Below are 25,275 nucleotides of genomic sequence, written 5' to 3'. Positions count from 1 at the left end.
GATACCCAGACTCAATTTTTCGTATCTCTGGCGTACCTGCGGTCATTTATCGTAACGTCTCCGTCAAATTCAGCATGTGCCACGCACGTGACTCCTTAAATGAAGGCAAAATCGACTTTTACACATATTTCAACCCTAACCTCGATCAAAACTTGAAATCCCTCTAAAACAACACAGTTAAACACAAAAAGGAACCAAACTGATTCCCAAGCTTTGGCTCCCAACCCAAAAATTCGATAAAAGTGAAAGAAACTATCCGAAAAGGATTCGATTGGATTTGATTCCTGACCAAAGGTGACGATGGCAAAGATGTGGAGGTTTTTTAGAGAATCTGGCCCCAGACGCAAAGATAGTAAGTTCCTTTTCTTCTTTGATTTAGAATACATGGTTAAAGCCAAACGATCCAAAGCCAAAAACGTCACTTTCAGAGACTCTGTGTTTAGCATTAGGGTAACCCAGATTAGGGTTTTGATTAAGACGAAATAGTATTTTAGGGTTTAGGGATTTGGGGCTGAAATTTTAAATTTTCAGTGGGAGTGGTCCATGTATTGAAAATTAATATTGTCTTTGTCATTTAGTTGTTTTGGATTGGATTTGGGTTGTTTAAATTTTCAGAAACAATTTTATAATGATTTCGATTATGGGTACCAAATTATATATTGGATTTAAGCGTTTTGTTAAAGCATTGGTTTTTCTGGGTTTACGGTTGCGATGTATGCAACCCAGGTCATACATAGGAGGATTAATGGTGTTCTTACCCATTTTCAGTTCCAGAAGATCTATACACCATGGAAATACACCATAGTGGTTACTTTGACAAGCTTCCGGATGGTACGAAGAAGTATAGGGTGGCTAGGTTCAACAAGGATGGTGGGAAGATTTGGCTAGATGGGTTAGATCCTGACATGATTGCATGGACAGAGTTCGGGAATATAGCCTGGGATCTTGGGTACAGGGAGAAGCCCATTTCATACTACTTCAAGATTCCAATGACTTCTTGCAATGAGGGTTGGGTGCCGATTAGAAATGATGCAGATGCGTTGGAGATGGTTAAATTGATTCCACTTAAGACTAGGCAAATCAGTGTGTACATAACTGGTGGAGGGAGGAGGAGGAAAGCAGAGGCTGAAGCTGATGACTTGGTGCCAAAAGACCCAGATTGGGAGAATCCCTTGAATAGGGTGACTGGTGAAGAGAGAAAAAGAATGGAGCATGAAAGCAACCTATTTGGGAGTCAGTTAAATAGGGAGAGTGATGTAGGTGGCAGTTCAAAGGGAGTAAATAAGGTTGGTGCAGATGTTAATGCACATGGAGGGAGGGTTAGGCATGAAGGAGGGCCAGCTGATGTTATAAATTTGGAGGGAGATAGTGATGTGGATGTGGGGAAGGGTGTGCAGAGGCAAAGTCAAGGCACTTTTGGAGGGCTTAGTGACTTGCTCCTTGACTTGTTTGCTTCACAATGCGAGGTGAGGAAGGGAGGTAATGACAAAACTGGGCAGGAGCAGAATGAAAGCCACCAGCAACAGGAGGATGACTTAGGGGTATTTAGTGGATTCTACAATGCATTTGTCAAAAGGCCTAGACCAAAGCATATCGCTAAGAGGCCTAAGCAGTATGGTCCAGCTGTTGAAGAGGCAATCAGGGCATCTGAGGAGGCTTTGAAGAGATCTGAAGAAGAGCCTTTGAAGGCATCTGTTGAAGAGCCAGAACAGGTTGGTGCAGGCCAAACAAGACCTGAGGTTGGGCAAGTTGTTGAAGAGGCTGCAGCCCAAACTATACCAGAAGTTGGGCCAACTGAGGAAGAGGTTGCGGCCCAAACAAGACCAGATGTTGGGCCAACTGTTGAAGAGGCTGCAGGCCAAACAGTTGGTCAAGACAAGGGGAAGAAAGATAAGGGGAACAAGGCTGCTAGTGAAACAGCAGCTAGCCAAGAAGAGGAGATCTGAAAATAGGTCTAATGGGAGACAAAAGAAACAGCCACGGTACAATACCAGAAAGAAGGGCAGCAAGGGATATGAGGAGGTAGATGGTGATGATTCAAGCTCGGATGGTTCAGATTTTTTTGTAGACAGTGAATATGACCAAGAAGATTCTGAGGACGACCAACAGTTTGAAGAAAATGTGTCAAATCCCCAAAATGTGGAAGAATTTGAAGAGATGAGATTCAGAGGAGATTGTAGTGATGATGGGGTTGAAACAGATGAAGAGTTGGCCAGTTTGAAGGGATCTGAGACAGAGGAGGATGAAGATGGGAATCCTCTCCCTATAGCAGCTTGGAGAGGCATAAAGCTCAAGTCTTGGAACAGAAGGGTAGATCTGAAGAACCCTAGGTTTGTGGTTGGTTTGTGTTTCCCAAATTCGAAACAGTTGAAGGAGGCAATCAGGGAGTATGGTCTGGTGAGCACAAGAGGAATTTGGTTTCAAAAGAACACAGCCAAGAAGATTGAAGTTAAATGTCAGTGGGGATGTGATTTTTGGTTGTATGCTAGTGGGATAGCTAACCTTGGGCCTAACACAGTTGTCATCAAGACTCTCAAATCTGAGCACAAGTGTTCACATATTCATTCCAGTCACCACCTAAACTACAATAGGGTTGCTCAGGAGGTTCAGCAAGACCTCTTGGTTGATGAAGATTGGAGCAGAAAAGGGATTCAGAACCACATCCAGAAGAAGTTCAATTTGGATGTGAATGTGCAGACCATCTCAAGGGGAAAGAACAAAGCCAAAAGGATGAATGAGGGACACTATGTTGAGCAGTACAACAAGCTGGCCAGCTATAAGAAGGAATTACTGAGAAGCAACCCAGGTTCAACAGTGGAGATCAAGACCGAAATGGTTGGGGACGTGAGGAGGTTTCACAGAATGTATGTGTGCTTGCCAGCTTGCAAGAAGGGCTGGAAGGATGGCTGCAGGCCTTTAATTGGGTTGGATGGGTGTCACATTAAGGGCCACCACCCGGGCCAACTGTTATGTGCTGTTGGGATAGATGCAAACAATGGGATGTTCCCCATTGCCTATGCAATAGCTGAGGTTGAGAACACTGATTCATGGAGGTGGTTTTTGAGGTACCTCATGTGGGATTTGAGGATTGAGAGGGATTCAGCCTACACCTTCATAACAGACAAGCAGAAAGGATTGGGGATTGCAATAGCAGAGTTGTTTCCCAATGCTGAACACAGGCACTGTGTTAGGCATATGTACAACAACTTCAAAGCAAAGCATCCAGGAGAAGGCCTGAAACAGCTAGTTTGGGATGCAGCAAGATCAAGTACAAAAGTGTGGTTCAAAAGGCATATGGATGAGATGCAGCAGCTGGATCCACAAGCATGGCAGTGGTTTCAAGATAAGAATCCAGCTCAATAGAGTAGAGCATACTTCGGAGAAGATGGGAGGTGTGATATATTGTTGAATAACCTATGTGAGTCATTTAATGCAGCTATTATTCCTGCTAGGGATAAGCCAATATTGACTATGCTTGAGAAGATAAGGATGGACTTGATGGTTCGGATGGCTAATAGAAGAGTTGCAGTTCGGGGCTGGAAAGATATGGTTGGCCCTAGGATTAAGAAGATTATGGATAAGGTGGCAGAGAGAACTTCATGTTATAGAGCATGGAGTAGTGGTGAATTTGAGTTTCAAATTACTGGAGGGGGAGATAATGGCAGCAAACATGCTGTGGACTTGAGGCTTCACACATGTACATGTAGGAGGTGGCAATTGAGTGGCATACCTTGTGTTCATGCCATATGTGCCATTAGAAGCAAGAAAGCAGAACCTGCCCTGTTTTGTGATGACTACTTGATGCCTTCTAGTTATATGGAGGCATACAGTCCCATTATCCATCCTATTGCTGGCATGGTGAGGATGATTGGGAAGTTGTGGATTACCCCATTGCACCTCCCCCATACAAGAAGCAAGCTGGAAGGCCTAGAATGACCAGATTCAAGGAACCGGGTGAGAATAAGCAGGCACCACCAGCCCCTAACCCAACCAACACAACAAGGATGCCTAGAACATATACCAAGATGACCTGCCAGGTCTGCTTCCAAAAAGGGCACAATCGGTTGGGATGCCCAATCACTAAGGCAAAAGCAAAAAATGCAGCAGCAGCAAAGCAATCAGTGAGTCATTTAAATTGTTGGTTTTTTGACAATCACACTTCATCAAATTAATGTTGTTTCCATTGTAGGGGGAAGGTACTTCTAATGGTGCCCAGCAAACTAGAAAGAGGCAAAGAAGGCAGCAGGTTCGGCTTATAACCTTGTCATTTTGTTGGTTTTTGTGGTTGTTGTTATGATCTGTTGGTTGTGGTTAAGCTTGTGCTCCATTTGGTATGCTCTAGTTTGTGATATGTTGCTTATGGTTAAAGTTGTGCCCCATTTGGTTTGGAACTAGTTTGTCATCTGTTTGTTGTGGTAAAGGTTGTGGATTTATGCTAGTGATCTGTTGGTTGTGGTTGTGATGGATATGTTTATGATTTTTACATGTAGGCACCAAAAGTTTCAGCTTCAAAGGGTAACACCAGCTTGAAAGATCAGCTCATTAAGTCTAGGAAGGCTTGGAAGAAGCGAAAGACCATGGAGGGCAGCCAAGGTGTCAATGCAGGGCCTTCTAGTTCACAAACAAGACATGCACCTCCAACACAAAGTAGCCAAAACCCAGCAGCAAAAAAGGCACAGCAGAAAGGCCAAACTGAATCTGAATGGGCAGGATTTTAAGCCATGTTGACATGAACCAATCCAGTTTTTGTTTCATATATGATCTGTTCAATGATGTTAAGAACAGTTGTTGTAATTGCTCTCTTTTGAAGACATTTTCTTGAACAATTTGTTGGTTTATAGAGCAATCAATGTATGTTGACTTGTTGGTTTGATATTGTCATTTTTTAAATCTTTATATCCATGCATCAAAACAGATACCTTTGCTTCTGATATGGTACATCTCTTTTAATTATGTTTTTGTAGCCATCTGAAGTGATATAGGTATTGGTCAAATTTGAAGGGAAGAGTTCATAGGTTTGACAATGAGGGAAAAACAACCCAGGTCTTGGTCAACTTAATGTGTTTTGGAGGGAAGAAGTTGTGGTTCTCATGTTATAAAAAGAATTGAGGGCAAATCGGACTTTTTACCCTCATTTAAGGAGTCACGTGCATGGCACATGCTGAATTTGACGGAGACATTACGAAAAATGACCGCAGGTACGCCAGAGATACGAAAAATTGAGTCTGGGTATCACTTTGATAACTTTTAAAGTCCGGGTATTATATTGGCAGTCACCCGAGTGTCTAGACACTGTTGGTACAAAAAACCCTTGCTTTTTTTACTCCTCGCGTGTCAATTGTCATCGTTTCTTTGTTGCGCAGAAACCAGATAGCTCTAGAACTGATCCACAGTCTCAGAGTAATAATACTCTTCTGCTTGGAATTGAATTCTTTCCCGAAAACTGACCAATTTGCTGGTTTTCTGTTAAGGGAAAAAAATACGCTGACTCTGCAACACTGATCGTGAATCTTCAACAGCCCGTCAACTTTCTCTCCGTCGACAACGTGAAGGTGAAGTTTCAATTTCGTCCAAGTGATTGATTGTTGGTATATACTTCCAATACTCATGTAAGCTATTTCAATTTCCTGGTAATTGATTGTTGGGTTCTTCAAAATTGAATCTTTAATTAATTTCCCAACTGGCCTTTAAAAATTTGATGGTTTCTGAAGTAGTTTGGTGCTGGTTTTTGAAATTCAATGTTGAATTGATGTGTGTATACATATATGGATTTAATCATGATTCTATAGAATTGCATTTTCTCTCTGCTTTCTGTTTTGTCATGAAGATATTTGTCAATTGTAAATCTAGGATGGTCTTGATCGATTGGGTTTTCTAGATGGCTAAATTACAAGTCTGTTGTCTTTATAATTACAAAATTTGACAAACTAAATGGAAAAGGTAGATAATTCGGTTGTTTACTTGATCTGTGCACAAAGGGTAGATAATTTTGGAGCTTCTCGGAATTGAAGGAGGAAGAACATAGTATTAAAACAAATTGATAGATGTATGAAGCTGTGTTTTTGTTTGCGTTTTACAACTGGGTAATTGGTGCATGATAGCCATCATATTTCTTATTCTTCTGTCTGGTTTTGTTAAAGGTTGGAGGTAGAGAGCTAGGTTGCTTCTGATCGGTGGTGTACTTATCATTTGTCATACCTCTACAGAAGCTACATAGGTTAGTCAGTATCATTTGCCGTCCTAGATTTTTTTTTTCTCTGTTTTTTTTTTCAAGTTTTTGGTACTGTATCTGTAAGATCCAATATATTCTGTCAAATGTAAACTGTAGGTTTCAATTCCCATACAGATCATTTGTACTTATCATTTGCCATACCTCTACAGATGCTACATAGGTTAGTCAATATCATTTGCCGTCCTAGATTTTATTTTTCCTTTTTTTTTTTTTTTTTTTAAGTTTTTGGTACTGTATCTGTAAGATCCAATATATTCTGTCAAATGTACATTGTAGGTTTCAATTCCCATATAGATCTTTAATTTGTGTAACGGACTAATGGTGTAGTATGTTGCCCTTTTGTTTCTTTGGATAATTTCCATTGATAACAGTGGTAATGGATAGATTATTTGGTTGGTTAATTAATTGAAGAATTAATGGTGTTGTATCATACTTTTATGTCTCTTGGCAACTTACTGCTCAGTAAACAATCTACTCACATTAAACTTTTTATTGACTTTTAGTAAACCCTTAGTAAACCTTCAGTAAGAGAAATGACTTTTTAGTTTTTATTGACTTTTAGTAAACCCTTAGTAAGAGAAATGATGACTGTTTTTGGAAGTGAAACCAGTGATGTGCAGACAATAACTAATATAAGTAGATTTCATTATGCTACTGTTCCTCTTTCAAGTCTTGGTTAACAGTGTTCAACTAGTTGCCACAGCTTTCTTTCTCTGCTGCTCTGTAAAGAAAATCCAAACTCCCAAGTCAAGGTAAAGCAAATCTTCAATCTTTTAGTTTCTTCCCATGGTTATCTTTACTGGGTTGTGACCTGTTCTGTTCTTTGCTTAAAGCCACTATTGAGAAATAAAGCTGAAATAGTGTCTCTTGATACTTCATTTTTGTTTTCTGTGATAATTCTATAGATGAGTTTGGCTATCAATCATTGTGGCGATTACAGCATTAATAAGTCTTTTGTTTAAGGAAAAGAGAATTGAGAGAGAATTGTAGAGAGAGATGTCCAACATATTATTGAGAATAGGAGCCCTATATATAGGGATTACAAAGTACATATTCTAATGTTACAAGGAATACTAATCCATCTATGATTAGGAATTCTAGAACCTTCTCTCCTATTACTACTCCTAGTTTGATAAGGCACACTAAGTCGATTTTCCTTCAACATCTTTCACTACTTCAAGCTAGAAGCTTGCCCGCAATACAAGTCATGGTCAGTAGATTTTGATGTGATATTTGGCTGATAATCTATTATGTTTGTTTTATCTATTCTTAGGATTACTTTCCAATAACATAAAAGAATCGTTTTTGTGGAAGTTAAGGTTGAATTTTGTTGTTGTATGTTCTTTAAGTATACTGGCGTTTTGATTATTAAAAGTCGTGTTCTTGATTTTATATGTTAGTATAGATTCAATGTGTGAATACAATCTAGCACAATTGTTCCTCAAATTTTTTTTATCTTTAAGGTAGATATATGGTGCCTGTCGGAGTGCTGAAGAGACATTCTACACCTCAGGATGTTTGCCGAGATTTTGCACCATTGGCAAAGAATGATGGAAGCAGTAGCTTTCAAATTAAGACATTTGCAAATGCCATAGCAGGTAATAGCCTTTGTCTGCTGCTTAACAAATAGCAAAAAGTACGTTGCTGTTTCTGTATTGGTTTTTCTCCTCTTTTTTCTAACATGGGGAATATCTTTACTCTTCAAAGTTCAGATTTTGAGGAGTCAGTCGTTGTTTTGCTTGATTGTTCGTGTTCTTTTGTTTCATGTAGTTTCTGAAAAATGGAAGGAAAGTTTTCATTTACATGTGATTAGGAAATTGATTATATCATTTACAGATGATGCACTTGCATATATACATGATATACATGTACATTGCATTCATAGCTTTTCACTTCTACTTCTGACTCTTAGGGGGTCATGGTGCTCAAATGATTCTATTGCAATTTTGTGGGATTATACCCCCCAATTTGGGACAGTGATCGAAAGAATTAATGAAACTTTTTTTAAGGAAATCAGGTATTTCATTGTTCAATTAAGCTTCTTCGTGATTGGGTTTAGGGTTTTACTTTTACTAGATGTTCTGCAAATATTGGAACATTTCATGCCAAAAAAATTGGTCTTTATTTATTTATTTGTTTTTTAAATTACAGTGATGAATTTTCAGCTTTTAATTTTGATAATGAAAATTATTACCTTTTAAACTCTTGAAATTGGAAGAATATTTTGACCTGATTTTCGTGTTTGATTAATCTGATTCTGAAAGTTCTGATCTTTTGTTGCTCTTGGTTTTATTTGCAGCACCTGTGTACCTAATTGGAGCAGAATTGCTCATGTATGTAGCTGGTTAACATACCAGATTTTCGAATCTGTAAAAGATACTCTGATTACTGATATAATGTTTCGAACGTTTCTATTTGTTGTAGTTAAACATATAACATACCCGCAACATCGCACGGGGTTGGTCTCTATCATTGTCTACTCAAGCAATTACTCTCTTGAACAACAGTAATGTTATGAGATCAGGGATACCATGTAATGTTATGTAATAATTTCTTTCTTCCATTACATACATCTAATTCATTGACAACAGTAACTTCCGCAGCAAAGCGCGGGCACAATTTCTAGTTTGTTCTATATTCTACCTTGAACAATTCATATATCGTTCCGATCTAACTTTTCTGCTGATGGCTTGAATGTTGAGGGGACAGATGTGGACAGCTGATTTCATCCCCTATACTTCAGGAAACAACTAAAATCTTTTCTAAGACGAATGCGTGACCCCAAAGCTGTTACAACGTGAGAGCATAGGCAATTAGCCAATTACAACTTGTAATTCGTAACTTGAGAGGATTTGAATTAAAAAGGCAGTTTGGATTTAAGCCAACACCACCATGAAGAATATATGACTTGTAACAAATACTAGCATTCCACTGATAGATACTTCAAATACAGAACACAAAGCAAAGCTGCAAAAGCACTAAACTTAATTCTACAGTTGCATACATATGCATTTCAAGATTGAAATACACTTAAAAAGAACAGCAGCAGATACACCGAAAGATTTACTGGCAGTGCAAATTTAACCACATCTCAATGGACCATCTACAACATACTATCTGTCCTCGCTGGCAGCCTTCGGAAAAAGTTAACTGGGGCTGATGGCATCTTATGCCTGAACCTGGGGTGCCTCATGAAGTAAACCCCACCAAGAAGAACCAAAACCTGGAAAGGTGTTACGTATAACACAATAGCAGCCACAAGACAGAATGTGATAAATAACATAGTGGCACGAGGATCCCGCCAGCTGAGAAGCGCCTGCATTCGCTCCCCTTGAGTTGCAACATCACCCACCACCGTTTGAATCCTTCCAGCAACACTCCTTAAGCGATCATACCTCATCCGAACCATATCTGAACCCTTAGATGTTGGAAATGTGTCGAATTCTTCATCAAGCTCATCTGGGTGCACGGCATCTGCATATGAGATCCTTGTGTTCATGTGAGGAGGGTACCTTGGGCGAAGTCGGAAATTCCAAATCCCAATCAGAAACATGTACAGGAAAACAGTCGGCAAAATCAGTTCAGGAAAGCACACAAGCATCACAAAGAGAACATGTACAAGTGCTGTTGTGATGGGGTTTTTCCACATGCATACTTCTCCAAACCATTTTCCAACAGCAAACAATCCCGAAAACACAGTCATCAGTCTGAAAAAGTTTGCCTTGCTACGCCTCATGCTCCAAAGATGAGAATCTGCATCAGACATGTATTCCACCACTTCCTTCCTAAGAGGTGGTTCCGCCCGACTAAGCCGGGCTGCAACTATGTTGACAGCTTGGTGACGTAGCATGTCTTGCTGCATCACAGTCAACGGCCTTACATAATGCATCTTCGGCAAAAGAGGTCTAGAGTATTTGAACATCATGTTAACCAGTGATGTGCATGAAAATCTTATTGCAAGATGCAATTCACCCATCTTCTTGACACCTGAAGGATGAAGGACTAGTAATGGGTAAGTGTGTGTGTAGACGCGACCAGTCTCAAGGGTAGACATACGAATCCTGACCTTGCCAATTTTCACATCTCTGTTGCCATTTGAATTACCAAAAATCTGAGAGTTATCGAAAACCCCCACTGTGAGAACGGTTGCAGGATCAAATACCTCCCAAGTGTACTGCTCATTGTACTTTGGGCTTAGACTGTTATTTATGGTTCGAGTACGAACCCATTTGTGCCCATACTTTGCTACACAATATGTATCTGATGTACCCTTCCCATCCCTTGTTTTCATTGGGTGTAGACCATTAGCATTTAGAATTCCGAGCTCCAAGACACCAATGGATGACTTCCAAAGCGGCTTAGCTGTAGGTCGAAGGTCACTACTATAGTGAGTAGACTCATCAAGCACATGATACCCTCCATCAAGACAAATACGAAGATGAATCCTGCTGGAAAACCTATCTCTTTCTTTATCTTTCTTCCGCTGCTCTCCCTCCAGCTCCATGGCATCTGACATGTGCTTTTCAAGGTTATACCACCGCCCACGAATATTTCGATCATCAGCACGCCTCTCAACAGTGTTCAATGGTATGACAACCCTTCCTAAGGTCTCATCTTTGTTTGAACCAACACGATCTTCAACTGAAATGATCAGATGGTCATCAAAGGGTTCAGCAGCAACAAACATCAGGTCCTCATTCCACATTGGGTTCAGAATTCGAGTTTGAACTGTTTTCGTCTTTAGGACCTGATTACCAATTTGTACTTTTGCATATGCATCTGGGAACCGAGACCTGTCAGATATAATCAAGTCCTGTGCCTCAATTACATTTACTCGTACATACCATAATCGTGGTGAATGGTAAACTTTTGAGCGCGAATGTGCAAAAGTAGCCGAAGAAGTATCATCAGGACCAATTGCATCAGAATGCCATGCATCTGGAAAAGCCTCATCAGCTTGTGTGCCATACCATACAGCAAGCATCAGTTCCCCATTCCTCTTCTCCCCTTTCTTGTTTTCTATCCGATACCATTCTGGAGCCAATGGACTATCAGGTGGAACTCGTGTAGGAACTTCATGGAGATCAAACCGCACAAACCCAACATAATCATCTTTCATAAGATCCTTGTCTTTGACCACAACCTCCAATACATGTGCTTGCTCATTTTCCTTTGCAAAGGCAAACACCTCATTCCATTCAGGGTTCTTCTGCTTCTCAAAATGCTTTGTAACTCCTTTGTAGTTCCCTATTCTTACTTCAACATATGGATCAAGGCTTCCAGTAACATCCATCATAGGAAGATCGCGAGCTTTCACAACTCGTACAAAGAGGTATTGCATCTTTTCAACAAGGTCATAGGTGCTGGATGGTCTGTTGGTACGCATAACCCGCCCACCAACAATTTGCCCCCCTCCAAGGAAAGGACTCGTCTCTTTAAGCATATAATCAGAAGGTTGAGATGATGAACCTGAGTACATGCGAACAGTTTGAGGTCCCTGTGGTTCAGACCTCATCTCCTGCATCCCATAGTTCACTGATGGCTGGGTAGCCGCTGAAGGAATATTCTGCTGTTGTGCTATGGTAGGATTTGGAAGGTGACGAAATGTGTGTCTCGAATCAGCTCTGTCGTCAGAGAATGGGTTTGGGACATTATTTGGAACTTGTTGCAAGGGCGCTTGACCATGTGTGTGGCGTGAACCTCTATCCATCGAAGAGTCCATTGCTGGAAGTGGATTTGAGGATCTGATAGACGGGTCATCAGTAACAAAAACTTTGAGGCCAAGCTCTCCCTTCACACGTGAGAAAATACCTCTCTTTTCCAAAGGATAGTGCAAAACACAAGCATCTGAGTATGGGACAAATGATGTCCCAGTAAGACAAACCTTCCCCAAGAATGATTTGGAGTTGGCTTTACCATGGTTGTAAACATAGGCTTCAAGACTTAGGTTAGAGAGGTCGTTTGGATCAGTAACGTTGAAGTAAAAGCTTTCATTCCAGACAGGATTGAGATCTCTTTCTTTTACACTGGTTCGGAATCTCTGATGATCAAAGTGAAGCTCCACAAAGGCACTAGCTGAACCCTGTCCATCTTTGGGCATGAGGTCATGTGCATCCACGACCTCCACCCCTAACTTGAGGTTGCTCATGGGACTTTGATCAAATTGAAGCAATACTGGGGAAGAATATATATATCTAGCTGCTTGCAGAGACTGGCAAGAAAGAAAGAAGAACCTGAGAACCAACAAAAAAGAAGAGATTCAAATTTTATAGATGATATGCTAAACAATCAAAGTAGTAGGAAACAGAGAACCATGAAACAACTGACATATATAGAATCATTTCAAAAAGAAGTGCTTAGGTGGTGCTTCATAAAAGAATGAATGGCCGTTTCAGTTTCTTTCATATTATTCTATTTTTGTTCTCTTCAAAAATCTAATATCATTCAAATTTGTCTCTGAACAGAACATATGTGTTCTTAAGGGAAAAAGGAGCTATATTTTGTAATTGTTATGTCACAGAAAATTGGCACTAAAATGAAATCAGAAGTCTGAGAATCTATACAAACTTAGAAAAAGGCAGATTATGGCCGAAAAATGCTTCAGTGCTATAGCTTCCTATTAAGCATACGATCTACAAAAGAAAATGAAAACAGAAGAAAAGGAGGAACAAACAGCAAAAACGTCCTTGACCTTTCTAAGATTCATCAAACATCCAAATTCTCATTTCCTCAGAGACAAAAAAGGGGGGCAAGAACATACAGAATCTTCCTTAATTCCCTCTCTTTTTCCACTTTTCTCAGAGCAAAAATGAATAATCTTAGCACAAATTCCTTGCTCTGTTCTCTGAGATTACTAAAAACTATTTGAAAAGTTAGGTCTCTAAAGAAATAGTATATACCCTGCCTTTTTGTTCAGCCAAAACCCAAAATCACACATAAAAGCCAATACTTTTCAGATTACTCAAAAGTTGGTGAAGAATTACTATAAACGCAGATACATAAAAAGTCTTTACATTCAAAAACCAATTATCCTGATAAAAGAGGAAATAAAGATAACTATTTTAAATTACAAACAGACAAAGATTAAAGCTTTATTATCTGGTAATTCTCAAATTTCAGTAAGTAATGGAAACCCAGATAAGAACACCTCCCCTTTTGACCAAACTTCACCTCCAAACCCCAAAGCTCTCAAATTTCCTCAATGATCAAAAACCCATTAACCTCAAACAACCACAACACACAACAGCAAAGCAAAGCAAAGCACCAAAGAAAGCAAATGAAAAAGCACTTACAAAGATGGAACACACCTTGTTTTAGAGCTTGAAAGGTTTGAGTTCAGAAAAAGCTCACAGCTTTGAGATGAAAATCCAACAACACAAAGGCCAAGAGAAATTTATAAACGCATAAAAAGCTAGAAAATGGGAAAAAGGGTGGTAGTATTTCTGGGATGGTTCCAAAGAGAGGAGAAGAAGAAGAGAGAGAGAGAGAGTCGTCGAAAACGAGTTAAATGAATGGTTTTGATTGGCGTTAACAGAGAAAGCAGGGTTGGGGGGTCTACTAGGCGAGGCTCTCTGAGTTGAGGTACGACTCTTGACTCTCTCTCTCTCTCTGAGTCGCTCTGTTTGTATTTTAGCTGGAGGCGCGTTTAAGTGCATAGATAAAGACCAATACGCATTGCTTTCGTTTTTCTGAGTGCGTTTTACAGGGACAGAGTTCTGTGTACTCGCTCCCTTTGTGGGCCACCGTGGCATTTCACCAACATATTGCTTGGCTGTTTCTACGTGTTTTCAAGTTTTAAAAACATGAATGACAAGGATAGGATTGATTATCTATCTATCTATCTAAGCTTGTTGGTTAAGGTAAGGGAGATTAAATCAGTGAGGTCGTCTGTTAATTATTTGATATATGATATTGCAAAAGTCATGAGTTTAATTTTTATTGATATTGTGGGTGAGTAGGACCGGGAATAAAAATTAAATTTTGAGGGTTTTGTTAGGGATTGAGTTTGGCTCATTGTGGTACCAAATAGTTGGCAAAATTTGGAAAATTCAGAACAGTGGTCAAATTGATTACAAAATGACTTCGCCAACAAGAGTTGTTTTTGCTGCAGAATGAAGAAAAGAATATTGGTGCTTTGTTGTTTTTTGATACAAAATATTGGTGCTTTGTTGGGATAAACAAGGGTGCAAAGAACTCATTGCGTTTGTTTAAGGAGAAGAAGCAATTATTGTAGCTTGTTTTGGGGGCCAAGAGGAAACTATTATAGTCAAATTTCACATCATTTGAAACAAGGTAAAACTATTGGTGGGTAACACTAACCAAACTGGCTGAGAGTGGAGTAAAAAATTAGGGATGTGATGTGAGAAAGATATTAATTTGATCTCAATATATTGGACGTGCCAACAAGACGTACATGGAATATTCAACATGGTACTCTTCATGAAAGTCATTTGAGAAAAGTCTATGCGCAAACGAGGACGAGGGACCCAGTCTTGCTACACAATCCTTATTTTAGGTTTCGATTGTCATCTTCTGATTTCAAGTTTTCAACAGACAAATCACTTGGATGTTTGATCTTAGCAACTACAGGAAGTCAAGCTTAAACTGTTTGTGCATCGTCATCATAAATTAAGTTACTACCAACTCGATCTCAAGTTTTATGCCTTTTGTCGCATGCTTATAAAAATTAAAATGAAATAGAAGTACGAAAATCAAAATGAAATAGAAGTACGAAAAATCATAGTCAGAGGTTTGATTTCGAAGTTAGAACCTCGAAAGGTTCTACAATGTATTAATATACTGAAACATTAAGTTTATTTAATTCGAGATAAATGTAGACTTGGTCAATATAGATTGTATATATACATTTAGAATGACTTGCTTTTTCTATCATTCATATTGATCCACGTAAATATCTAATGAGTATCAAATTTAAATATTTGTTTGTTGACCTTTAATTTAACGACACTCAATGCATTCAATATATATATTGAAAACAGTCCTAAAAACTTATGAATTATTATATATATCAAAAAATAAAAGAGCAGATAATGTATTCAAACTAACAATGGAGGTAAGTAAGCTTCCTACCTTGCAGCCTGAAGCTCTAGGTCTGGTAAAAGATGATATTGATGTCACTCTGGTGATGCTGAAGAAGAAGTCGGGCAGGCCACGTAGAAGTAGGAACAAGAATCCTCACCCTAGCAAGAAGCTGAATGTTGCTACTTTGCGACTCCCTTACCCTGCAGCTACTGTTACTGATCCTAGCCCTAAAGACAAGGGCAATGAGAAGCTTTAGGTTTTCCAAATCTTCTTGCCTATCACTAGAAGTATGGTTTAATACTACTTGCATTTTAGTTCCTCTAATTGTACACCAATTGAAGTCTCTAGGTGACAAGGTTATTATTCAAAGGGAGGTAGGTAGCAAGGATTGTTTTCTTGTTTTTAGACTCAATAATGGAACGCATTTGTTAACAATAAGGGTTATCTGTGTTTTACTTGGTGGCTTGTACCATTTACGATTTTGGTACAAGACAACATCTAATGTACGTACGTGTCTTCTGGCATTGATAAGTAATGAAATAATATATTCTTAAAAGAAAATAAATAAATAAAAAACTAACAAGTTAACATATATCTCAATTTGATCAAGTAGCCGACTAAATCTTTGCTGGATCTGACAAGGTTCTCTGAAGATCTTGGGAACATTCTTTGGTCTACTTAGCTTTATTCTCCAGGTATTATTCATGACTAAGGTTGCTTCAATCCACAAACCAATCCAATCCACAAATAGTGACGCATTGCTTCAATGCTTAACTCCTAAGGTTGGCTCTTATGTCATTGTCTGGCAGCAGAATAACTAAAAGTAAACTGGTCCTTTCGATCGTAACTGTTTTCCGTCAACTGAATAGTACATTCGACTACAACTAATTATGAACCTCCCCGAATTCTTAACTACTAGAAAAAGAAGGGTAAAGTACACCGTAGGCCTGAAATCATGTTAAAACCTTTTTTACCAGAAAATTTTATGGTGCTGTGGTGTATGATATGGTACGACGAATTACCTTCTTTGTTTTTTTGCTGTGCAATTGCAATTTTAAAATCAGTTTTGCAATTGTCAAAAAGGTAAATGCATCATGAAATGATTATATGATGTACGTAGGAATGGGCAAACGGGGGATTTCCCCACCTCCACCCCCATCTAAAATTTTCGCCGCGCCCCCGTTCCCCTTCTGGGGATTTTTTCAGATGGGGGATTCCCCGCCCCCGTATTGGCTATCTAAACTTTTTTTTTTTTCTATTTTCTTTCTTTTCAGATTTTTTTTTTTACGTACACAGCTGGACCATAAAATTTATGAAAATTAAATGTTGCATGTGCTTCACGAAAAATGTATATGTTTGTTGATCCATCAAAATCTTGGATCATCGTTAAGAGTTTAATGCATATATAAATGCAGGTTGAGACATTACATCCTTGTCAAGCTTTTATGAAGATTCAATTCCAACCGAAATACTTATAAGTTGCTACCTCACCTTCATGATGGTATGAATGTAACTGGAAGCAAACCTGGCGGGCCTGGGCCCTTCCTGCACTGATATTATTCTAGACTCATTTAACATGTGCAGCATTTTTCTTTCTTTGGAACATTTTAGCATATTAGGGTTTTGAATGCCACAATATACAATACAAAAGATTTTTGGGTTTATTACTTTTGAGTTGGCAGATTAATATGCTGATTTTGATGTTCTGGACGAGCTTGAATGAGCGAATTATTTCTTTTATAGTGCTTAACCACTACAAAATAAACAGTTTAGTTTAGTTTTTTTTTTTTTTTTTTTTCTATCGCGCATACATACACAAGGTCACAAGGAGATCATTGAAACAACTCTCCGAAATACTATCAAGTGAAATTAGTGCACAGACCCCATGTTAGATTGAGCATTAAAGTATTAAGGTTCGTCATTAATTGACTAGGGTACTTTTCTTTATCAATATTAAGCCAAATTGAGACCACTTGAGCTATTATCCCCAAATAGAACGCGGCACACGCACGAAGAAGAAAAGGTAAACCAGGAGTCTGTTCGTTCTCTCCCGGCCGAATGCCACAGGTGATCCCGCCGTTGCGTTCCGGCCCGGGAGGGGATGTCGTTGCTGGTTAGTGGCGGGTCCTCAAGGCAGAGACGTGGTCCAAGGGAGGAGGGTGCATCTCAACCTCGGGTTGGGCAGATCGATCTCGATTTGTCCCTCTCGGATCGGGAGCGACGACGGTTCTGGGGTTATGGCAAATTCTTTCTTCCCAGCGGTGGGTTATGGTGTCATCGACCAAGCGATGTGGGTTATGGCGGATGCGGTCAAATCGTGGCAGAAGGGATCCCTGTTGGGATCTGTTTCTGTTATGGTTTTGGATCTGGATGCGGTCGCCAACTGGGTGTAGGATCTGCTTGCTTTTTGGCAAGGTGGAGGGGCGGTATCAGGATGCAGTGAGGCCGCGGGGTGGTGGTGATGGTGCTCGCCGACGGCGGGAACGGTTTGCGGCATTGTTGGATTACTGTTGGGGGAAGTGGGGGTTGGGTCGGGCCTCTGTTTTTGGGCCTTGCTGGTGCTGCATGGTTTTCAATTGTTTTGGTTTTAGTTGTGTTTTCATTAGGGTTTTCTGTTTGGTTTGTTTAGGTTTAATAAGTCCCTACTCTTCTGAGCTAGGGTGGGTCTCCCTCTCTGTTGAGATAGCTAGGATGTGGTCTAGGTGTTATGCCATGTAAATGGTGTCATTCCCGAGGACGAGGACGATTTTGTTCAACTCTGGTTTACTTTTGTTGTCGATTTGCTGGTAAGCGATCCTTTACACGTGGTCTAGTACCTTCGAACACGGTGTTGAAGAGGACGCTGCCTTCTTTGCGGTTGATTACGAGGTTTTACTGGAATTTTCGGGTTCATATGTTCAAAGTAGCCTTGGAAATGGGCGTCTGGTGGTTAGAGTTTGGGCCCTTTGGCCTGATGGTCTCTGTAACCGCGGTTTCTTGGGGTTTTGGTTCATGTCCCCCCCCCCCCCCCCATTGTAAGTTTTGTTGATTAATGGTTATTTTATGTTCTCAAAAAAAAAAAAAAAAAAAGATACCACTTGGGGTATTAAGGGTTTCTAATTTCATGTTTAAAATTGTAATCCTTCAAATGCACTCAATACATGAAAGATTCGTCCATGATGTGGTAAGTAGACTATTTTCATAAGAAAAATAATAATAATAAACTAGATTAGCTTTATACAGTGTTATGATTGTGTCTTTTTTTTTTAAATGATTAAATATTTGTTACTCCTCAAACTTTTGCTTGAAAAACAGTTTAGTCCATCGCCTTTCAAATTAAACTGGATAGTCCTTATTCTCTCTAATTCTCATATAACAAGTCCAAAATGATCCGAAATGACTATTATGCCCCTCATTTTCTATTTTTATTATTATTTTTATTCTCTATTTTTTTTTAATTTTTCTCCCTTTTTTTATATACTCTCTCTCTCTCCCCCTCTCCCTCCCTCCCTCTCTCACTCTCTCCTGGCCGCACGGTCTCTCTCTCTCCCTCGACCTCTCTTCTTCTTCTCTTCCTCTGCCATCACCGGAGACCACCACTTCCGGCCACCATCTCACCAAAAACCTAAACTCTCCATTTCTCTCTGCTCAGCTGCGCGTCCCTCTCTCTCTCCCCTGACCTCTTGCTCCCTCTCTCTTCTTCTTCCCTCTGCAACCACCGGAGAACACCATCTCCAGCCACCATTTCATCACGCCGCCACCTCCAATCGATCCAGCACCCAAATCCCAGAAACCCCTTTGCCCGCCGACGCCGTTCGAGCATCACCGAAGCTCTTGGCAAATAGATACCCAGACACATTACCTCTCCTCCCTCACTCTTTGAACCATGTCAACATTATCATACTACACCAATATACAAAGTAAACCCAGATTTCCTACTCCATTTTCTTCTTTCAATTCGCAAACTAGAAACCTGCTATTACCATAACCATTGTTCACACTCAATGCCTATATTCCTCTTGAAAAAATAAAGGAAGCAATTGAGCCAACTCGGACATATCATCATCATCAGCCACTGATTTCAATCCTCCACACATTGCGTCTCCACTGTCTGATCAAACACTCAGCCAGGATCAGCCTTCCGGTCACTCTCCGATCATCGTCGGAGGGCCACGTGTTCACACCAAATCGAGACGCAGCAGCCTTCGCAGATCGCTGGTCGCTGCTCCGTTCTTAGCCAAAAAAGCCGACAACGGAACAGAGCTCGGCGGCGGAGAAGCATAATAAGCTCCCGATCCATCGTAGATCACATCCATCACCTTGAACTCTGCAACCTTGATCTGCTTTTGCACCGTCTCCGGGTCGGGTCCCAACCGGTCCGTGGACCCCAACACCATATCCGAATCCGAATCCGGAAGTGGTGGTCTCCGGTGATGACAGAGGAAGAGAAGAAGAAGAGAGGTTGAGGGAAAGAGAGAGATCGTGCGGCTAGGAGAGAGGGAGAGAGGGAGGGGGGGAAGGAGAGAGAGAGAGTATAAAAAAATAGAGAAAAAAAATAAAAATAATAATAATAATAGAAAATTGGGGGTAGAATAGTCATTTTAGACCTGTTTTGGACCTGTTGTGTGAGAATTAGAAAGAATAAGGACTATCCAGTTTAATTTGAAAGGCGAGGGACTAAACTGTTTTTCAGGCAACAGTTTGAGGAGTAACAAGTATTTAATCCTTTTTTAAATCAAGGATTAGGCGATATTCACTCTTTTGCAATAGCCGATTTGAGGATTAGTCAAGCGCCCACCCTCACTCCCGAATGAGATGGGCCATTACAACAGGAAACCCACCGCCCGTCCCTCCATTTATTTAATAAACTACAAAGAAAATACAAATAGAAAGGGGCCGGGACCAAACTAAAACCTTTCCAATCAAAAGAAATGTGAGAAAAAGCAAACAAAACATTAACTAAAGTTAATTTACTGTTATAAAAAATTAGTCAATTACTGTACCGACATGGTAACATACTGGAGTAATTTTTTTCTCTTGCATGAATTCTCGACATCTAACCATTTTTAAGGCATATTTGCATAGTCAATCAAGGTGGATCTGCATAAAGTTCACTGTTTCTGCTTTCTAATATGTCAGGCTTCTTCTTTTTTTTTTTTATCATGAAAGCATTACAACTTTTTAATGTACTTAAATGGTCACATTATACACATTATCCACAACATATTTAATTAATATTAATTATGATTTAGCAGAAGCATATGCAAAGTAGGTTGGAATGATTCTGACTCGGATGACAGCACCAAGTATCATTAACAATTAGTTATAAAGCCTAACATACACATCCTTATATGGATGCATATAAGATTTGATAACTTAAAAAATTAGGCATGCATATCTGTATGGGTAGGTGGATTTCTTATAGTATTTTACTTCTATGAAAAGTGACTTCAATTTCAATAACCACAAAATTTAGGCCATGATTGATAATAAGTAATAACAAAGTGATTGATAATCATGTACCCCACAACGTTCACGTTCTAAATCATAAATTTGGTCAATTTCTAACGACTCTAATGTTGGGGCTTCCTCGCTAGAAGAACAGTGCATGCAATTTCCAGGAAGAAAAGTACCACACGGTTACTAATTTTACTAAAGGGGGCCAAAAACTCTTCAATTCTCAAGAGACCTTTAGCTACGTAGCCTAGTTTCTTTCACTTGTGAATATAGATTTTTTTAATTATTTTTTTTACTTTTTTTAAATAAATACAGGATTATGCAATATTGGCTCTTCTGCAACAGCCGATTTGGGGCGTCAAGCACACTACCACATCCCCAAAAGAAATGGGGCCATCACAACCGGGAACCCACCGCCCATTGCTTTATTAAAAAATAAAGGATAAAAGAATACAATGAGGAAAGGGAGACCAAACTAAAACCGTTCCCAAAAAGAGCAATAACAAAAAAAGAAAAAAGAAAACTCCTCCAACAGAGAAAGTAAAAAGAAATCATTCTGTGTGCAGCAATTGTGATTACTATGTAGAAACAGCTTGTGCAATGAAACATTAATTGCGGCGAATATATGAAACTCCAAAAGCATCGTGTGACAACAACCAGTGAATCTCCATTGGTGGAAATAAGAACCAAGAAAGAGATGGATAAGCTAAACCCAAGTTGGTGAGACCATCAGCAGCCGCATCACCCTCCCTGAGAACATGAGAGTAGCGAAATTGCATTACTCGGAGATGAGCTAGGCAATTACGCCAAGGGATTCGCATAAGCCAAGGAGGAACAAAGGTCGATGACGTGAGACAATTGACAACGCTAGTAGAATCACTCTCCAACCATAAATGATGTTAGCCATGCAGATGTGAAAATTCAACCCCAATAATGACAGCCATCAGCTCCGAATCGAAAGCATTGCCAATACCCAACCTACCACAATAACCTCCAATATAACAACCACTTTCTCCCCTGAAAATTCCACCACAAGCAGCTGGGCCAAGATTGCCTTTGGCAAGACCATCAGTATTGAGTTTTATCCATGGACGCGTTGGAGGAACCCATAAAACAAGGCGGGGAGACCGCACCATTTTAGCCACCGGCTGCACCCCAAGCTCCAAAAGCAAATTGGAATCCAACCTCCCCGAAACACAACCAGAAAAGTGAGGGGATGCAAACTTAATCCAAGCCTTGATTGAACAATAAACACGTCTAAGAGAAGGCGGTTTATTGTCAAAAATAAGACGATTATGTGTCTTCCATATCTGCATTAAAGAATAAAGACACACTGGAAGCCACACATTCTTTAATTGTGGTGAAAAATGCTTACTAGTGAAAGAAACCCTTAGGTCCTCAAGAGTTCCTTGAGAGGTAGAGAAGTGCCAAAACAGCAAGCAACCCATTGCCAAACATGCTGAGCAAATGAGCAGGTGACGAATAGATGAGTTGAGTCCTCCACATACCCTAAAGAACAAAGAAGGCATTTTGAAACTAGGGAAATTTTACACTTTTGAAGCTGCACATCTGTTAGAAGCTTATTATGAAATAGCCTCCAAGCTAACAAAGTATACTGAGGCGGGATAAAATGCCTCCATAAGTGAGAGGCCTATTCCAAAGTAGGGAAGTGATGACGTACCAACTCATAACCATTCGAGAAAGAAAGAACACCTGAGCTAGAAAGCTCCCAGATAAGAGAATCACGCTCTGTGTAAATTGGAAGAGGAACATTTTTAATCCGTAGAGCTAAATCCGGGAACAAATCATAGAAATGACGTGGCAAGGACCATTGTTGATTAGTAATAAAATAAGACACACGAATGCTCAAAAGTGGTGCAAGGCGTGAAAGATGCAGCTCATCCAATATTGATACATCAAGCCATTTGTCTAACCAGAAATTAACTGAAGCACCGTCACCAATAAGCCAACGACAATTTTGATAGATGAGAGGAAGGGATAACTTCAACCCATGCCAAATTGAAGAAGTAAAATAACCCCACTTCATGTACCTAGAAACAGAAAACCTTTGGAGAATAAAAGATCCCCACTGAGAGTATGAAGAAAGAGCATCCCAACCAAAACGTAAAAGAGTTGCATGATTAAGAGCCTTAGGATCACATAGACCAAGTCCACCCTCATCTTTGGGAGTACAGACTTAGCGCCATGACACAGTAACCAATTTGCGCATAGCCACATCCCCAAACCTGATAATGTTTCGAGCACAAGCTACTAGGTGATTTAGAAGTGAGCTAGGTAGACCAAATATACACCGAAAAACTATGCAGAAGCATACTTTGAAACCCGATTGTACAAGCTGCACTCGACCAACAATAGTTAACAATTTACCTTTCCAACCCATAAACCTAGCCTTAGCTTTATCCGCTAATTAAGGCCTGAAGATGAACTCGCCGGGGCTTACCCTCGAAATATTGGAACACCCAAATAGGTGAACGGAGCTTTACCTGACCGAAATCCCAACACATGCTTAACTCGTCGTTGATAATGCAAATAAGGTTGACCCAAATAAAAAGTGCTCTTCTCTTTATTAACCAAATGCCCAGAAGCACTCCCATAAAGATCAAGAAACTGTTGCAGAGACCGAAGAGAAGAGTAATTCGCTCGACAAAATAGAAAAAGGTCATCATCTTATAGAACATGAGTAATAGGAGCACAACCTCTTGGAGTGGAAATAGGTTTAATTTTTCTCGTAGAGAAAAGATTAGAGAGACCGTGGCTCAGTACCTCTTCTGCCAAACAGAATAAGAGAGGGGAAAGAGGTCCCCTTGCCGGGCGCCCCTGTTATAGGAAAAGAATTCATGTGGTGAGCCATTCACCAATACCGACAATCGAGCAGAGTGAAGAATAGTTTTTATGCAACCCACAAACAAGGAGAGAAACTAAATTTATAGAGCACCTCAAAGAGAAAGTCCCAACTGAGCATACCAAAAGCCTTAGCAATATCAACTTTAATACCAACATTCATTTTTCCTGTCCAACAAGTTAAACCCTTCAGAGACCAAACTAATACAACCTGCAATATGACGTCCCTTAACAAAAGCTGACTGTTGCGGAGAAATTGTGCGAGAAGCAATAGGACCGGCCGTGTTGACATAATCTTCGGAATAATCTTGAAAAGAAAATTGTGAGGCCAATTGGCCTATATTGAGACACCATGCTAGCACCGTCGACCTTGGGAATAAGAACAATGAAATTAGAGTTGGCATTCAGAAGTAGCCAATTGTTCATGAAGAAATACTGCACAAAAGCCACCACATCAAGACCAACAATATCACAACATTGTTGATAAAAGAAACCGGGAAACCCATCCGATCCAGGTGCCCTAAAAGGGTCCATTGAGAATACTGCCTCACGAATCTCCTCAGAAGTAGGTATAGCAAAATTTGTTTTTTTTTTTTAGGAAAGAGAAACTAGCCAATATATTGATCAAAAGCCAGAATGACCATTACATACCCTTCCGCTGTCATGTAAGACAGGAAAAAAGATGTGTTAGTACCCACAATGGTACATAGGAACTAGGTCACTCATTTGACATTGAATACATCATAAACATAGCGGGATCCCCCTTTGGTACTACGCCGGAGGCGCTAGAAAATTAGAAGGATCCGGCCCTCCCAACCTAACCCGGGAAACAGTTAATCTAGTCGCCTAGAGACCTCAATTGGTGTACAACTAGATATACTGAGAATTAAGTCGACAAGACTAAGACCCAATACTACAACTAGATAGGAAAAAACCACTAAATTGCCCAAAAAAGGCCAAATAGAAACTAGAAAATAACATAAAGGAGTAAAAGACCAGCCCACAGATTCGGCCCAGTAGCCAAAGGAAGACCAAAGGCCCAGAAACCAAGCCAGGGAGTGCAGGTCGGAGCGAACTCGCCTTTGTTGCCGGACCAGCACGTCGACTCCCGACGGACCATCGTCGCTGCACCAACTGACATCGTCTGCCGGATCGTCGTGGATCACGATTCCAAACCGAAATCTGATCCGATACAGGTTCGGTCGCCACAGCCTCTGTCCTCCGTCAGACCTTCTCAACCCCAAACCAGGGAAACCACAATGACAGCCCACCTCCGCCGCGCACCGGAAACCCTCCGTCGCACCACCCTTGCTCGAAAAACCTCCGCCGCGCAGATCGAAAACGAAACAAGGAGGAGCCCCTCTGCTTGTCGTTCTCTCTCCAAACGCGACCCAGTCACTCCCAACCCTCCGTTCCTGCCCAAAACCTCCTGGCCCTCACCGGTGGACTGACACAACTAGTTCGCCCGTCCGACGATGACGTCCCATGGACGCGCAGCCGGACGCGGCATAGGAAAATTTCTTAGGGTTTTCGCTGCTCCGACTTTCTTGGAGCTCTCGGGGACTTTTTAAGTTGGGGGAGGTATAGCAAAATTTGTTAGTTGACTGTCCTTTTCATTTTGTTAAAGACTTAAAGGTCTAAATGTGCACTCAAAAACCTACAATTCGGGATGATGAACACAAGGTGAACGATGCCCTATTTTA

At 40.3% G+C, this 25,275-nt stretch overlaps 2 protein-coding genes across 5 annotated transcripts; one reads left to right on the top strand and one right to left on the bottom strand.

The window, feature by feature from the left end:
- The first annotated feature begins 1,957 nt into the window (after positions 1–1,957).
- Positions 1,958–4,718, top strand: LOC133716677 (uncharacterized). Its single transcript, XM_062143353.1, has 4 exons — positions 1,958–1,982; positions 2,069–3,268; positions 3,437–3,858; positions 4,491–4,718. The coding sequence occupies exons 1-4, from the start codon at positions 1,958–1,960 to the stop codon at positions 4,716–4,718; spliced, it is 1,875 nt and encodes a 624-aa protein (XP_061999337.1).
- Positions 4,719–9,136: 4,418 nt separating this feature from the next.
- Positions 9,137–13,817, bottom strand: LOC133714412 (multiple C2 domain and transmembrane region protein 5-like). Of its 4 annotated transcripts, none has more exons than XM_062140522.1 (2): positions 13,525–13,817; positions 9,137–12,465 (listed from the first exon to the last, which is right to left on the bottom strand). In XM_062140522.1, the coding sequence occupies exon 2, from the start codon at positions 12,378–12,380 to the stop codon at positions 9,336–9,338; it is 3,045 nt and encodes a 1,014-aa protein (XP_061996506.1). In that variant the 5' UTR covers positions 12,381–12,465; positions 13,525–13,817; the 3' UTR covers positions 9,137–9,335. The 4 variants fall into 4 exon arrangements, with proteins under 4 accessions (XP_061996506.1, XP_061996508.1, XP_061996507.1 ...); XM_062140524.1 differs by having other exon boundaries at positions 9,137–12,443; XM_062140523.1 differs by having other exon boundaries at positions 13,540–13,817.
- Positions 13,818–25,275: the final 11,458 nt, after the last annotated feature.

The sequence above is a fragment of the Rosa rugosa genome, chromosome 6, assembly GCF_958449725.1.
Source record: "Rosa rugosa chromosome 6, drRosRugo1.1, whole genome shotgun sequence".
Classification (NCBI taxonomy): Eukaryota; Viridiplantae; Streptophyta; class Magnoliopsida; order Rosales; family Rosaceae; genus Rosa; species Rosa rugosa.
The sequence above is the reverse complement of the archived record's forward strand: the minus strand, read 5'-3'. Positions and strand labels throughout refer to the sequence as shown.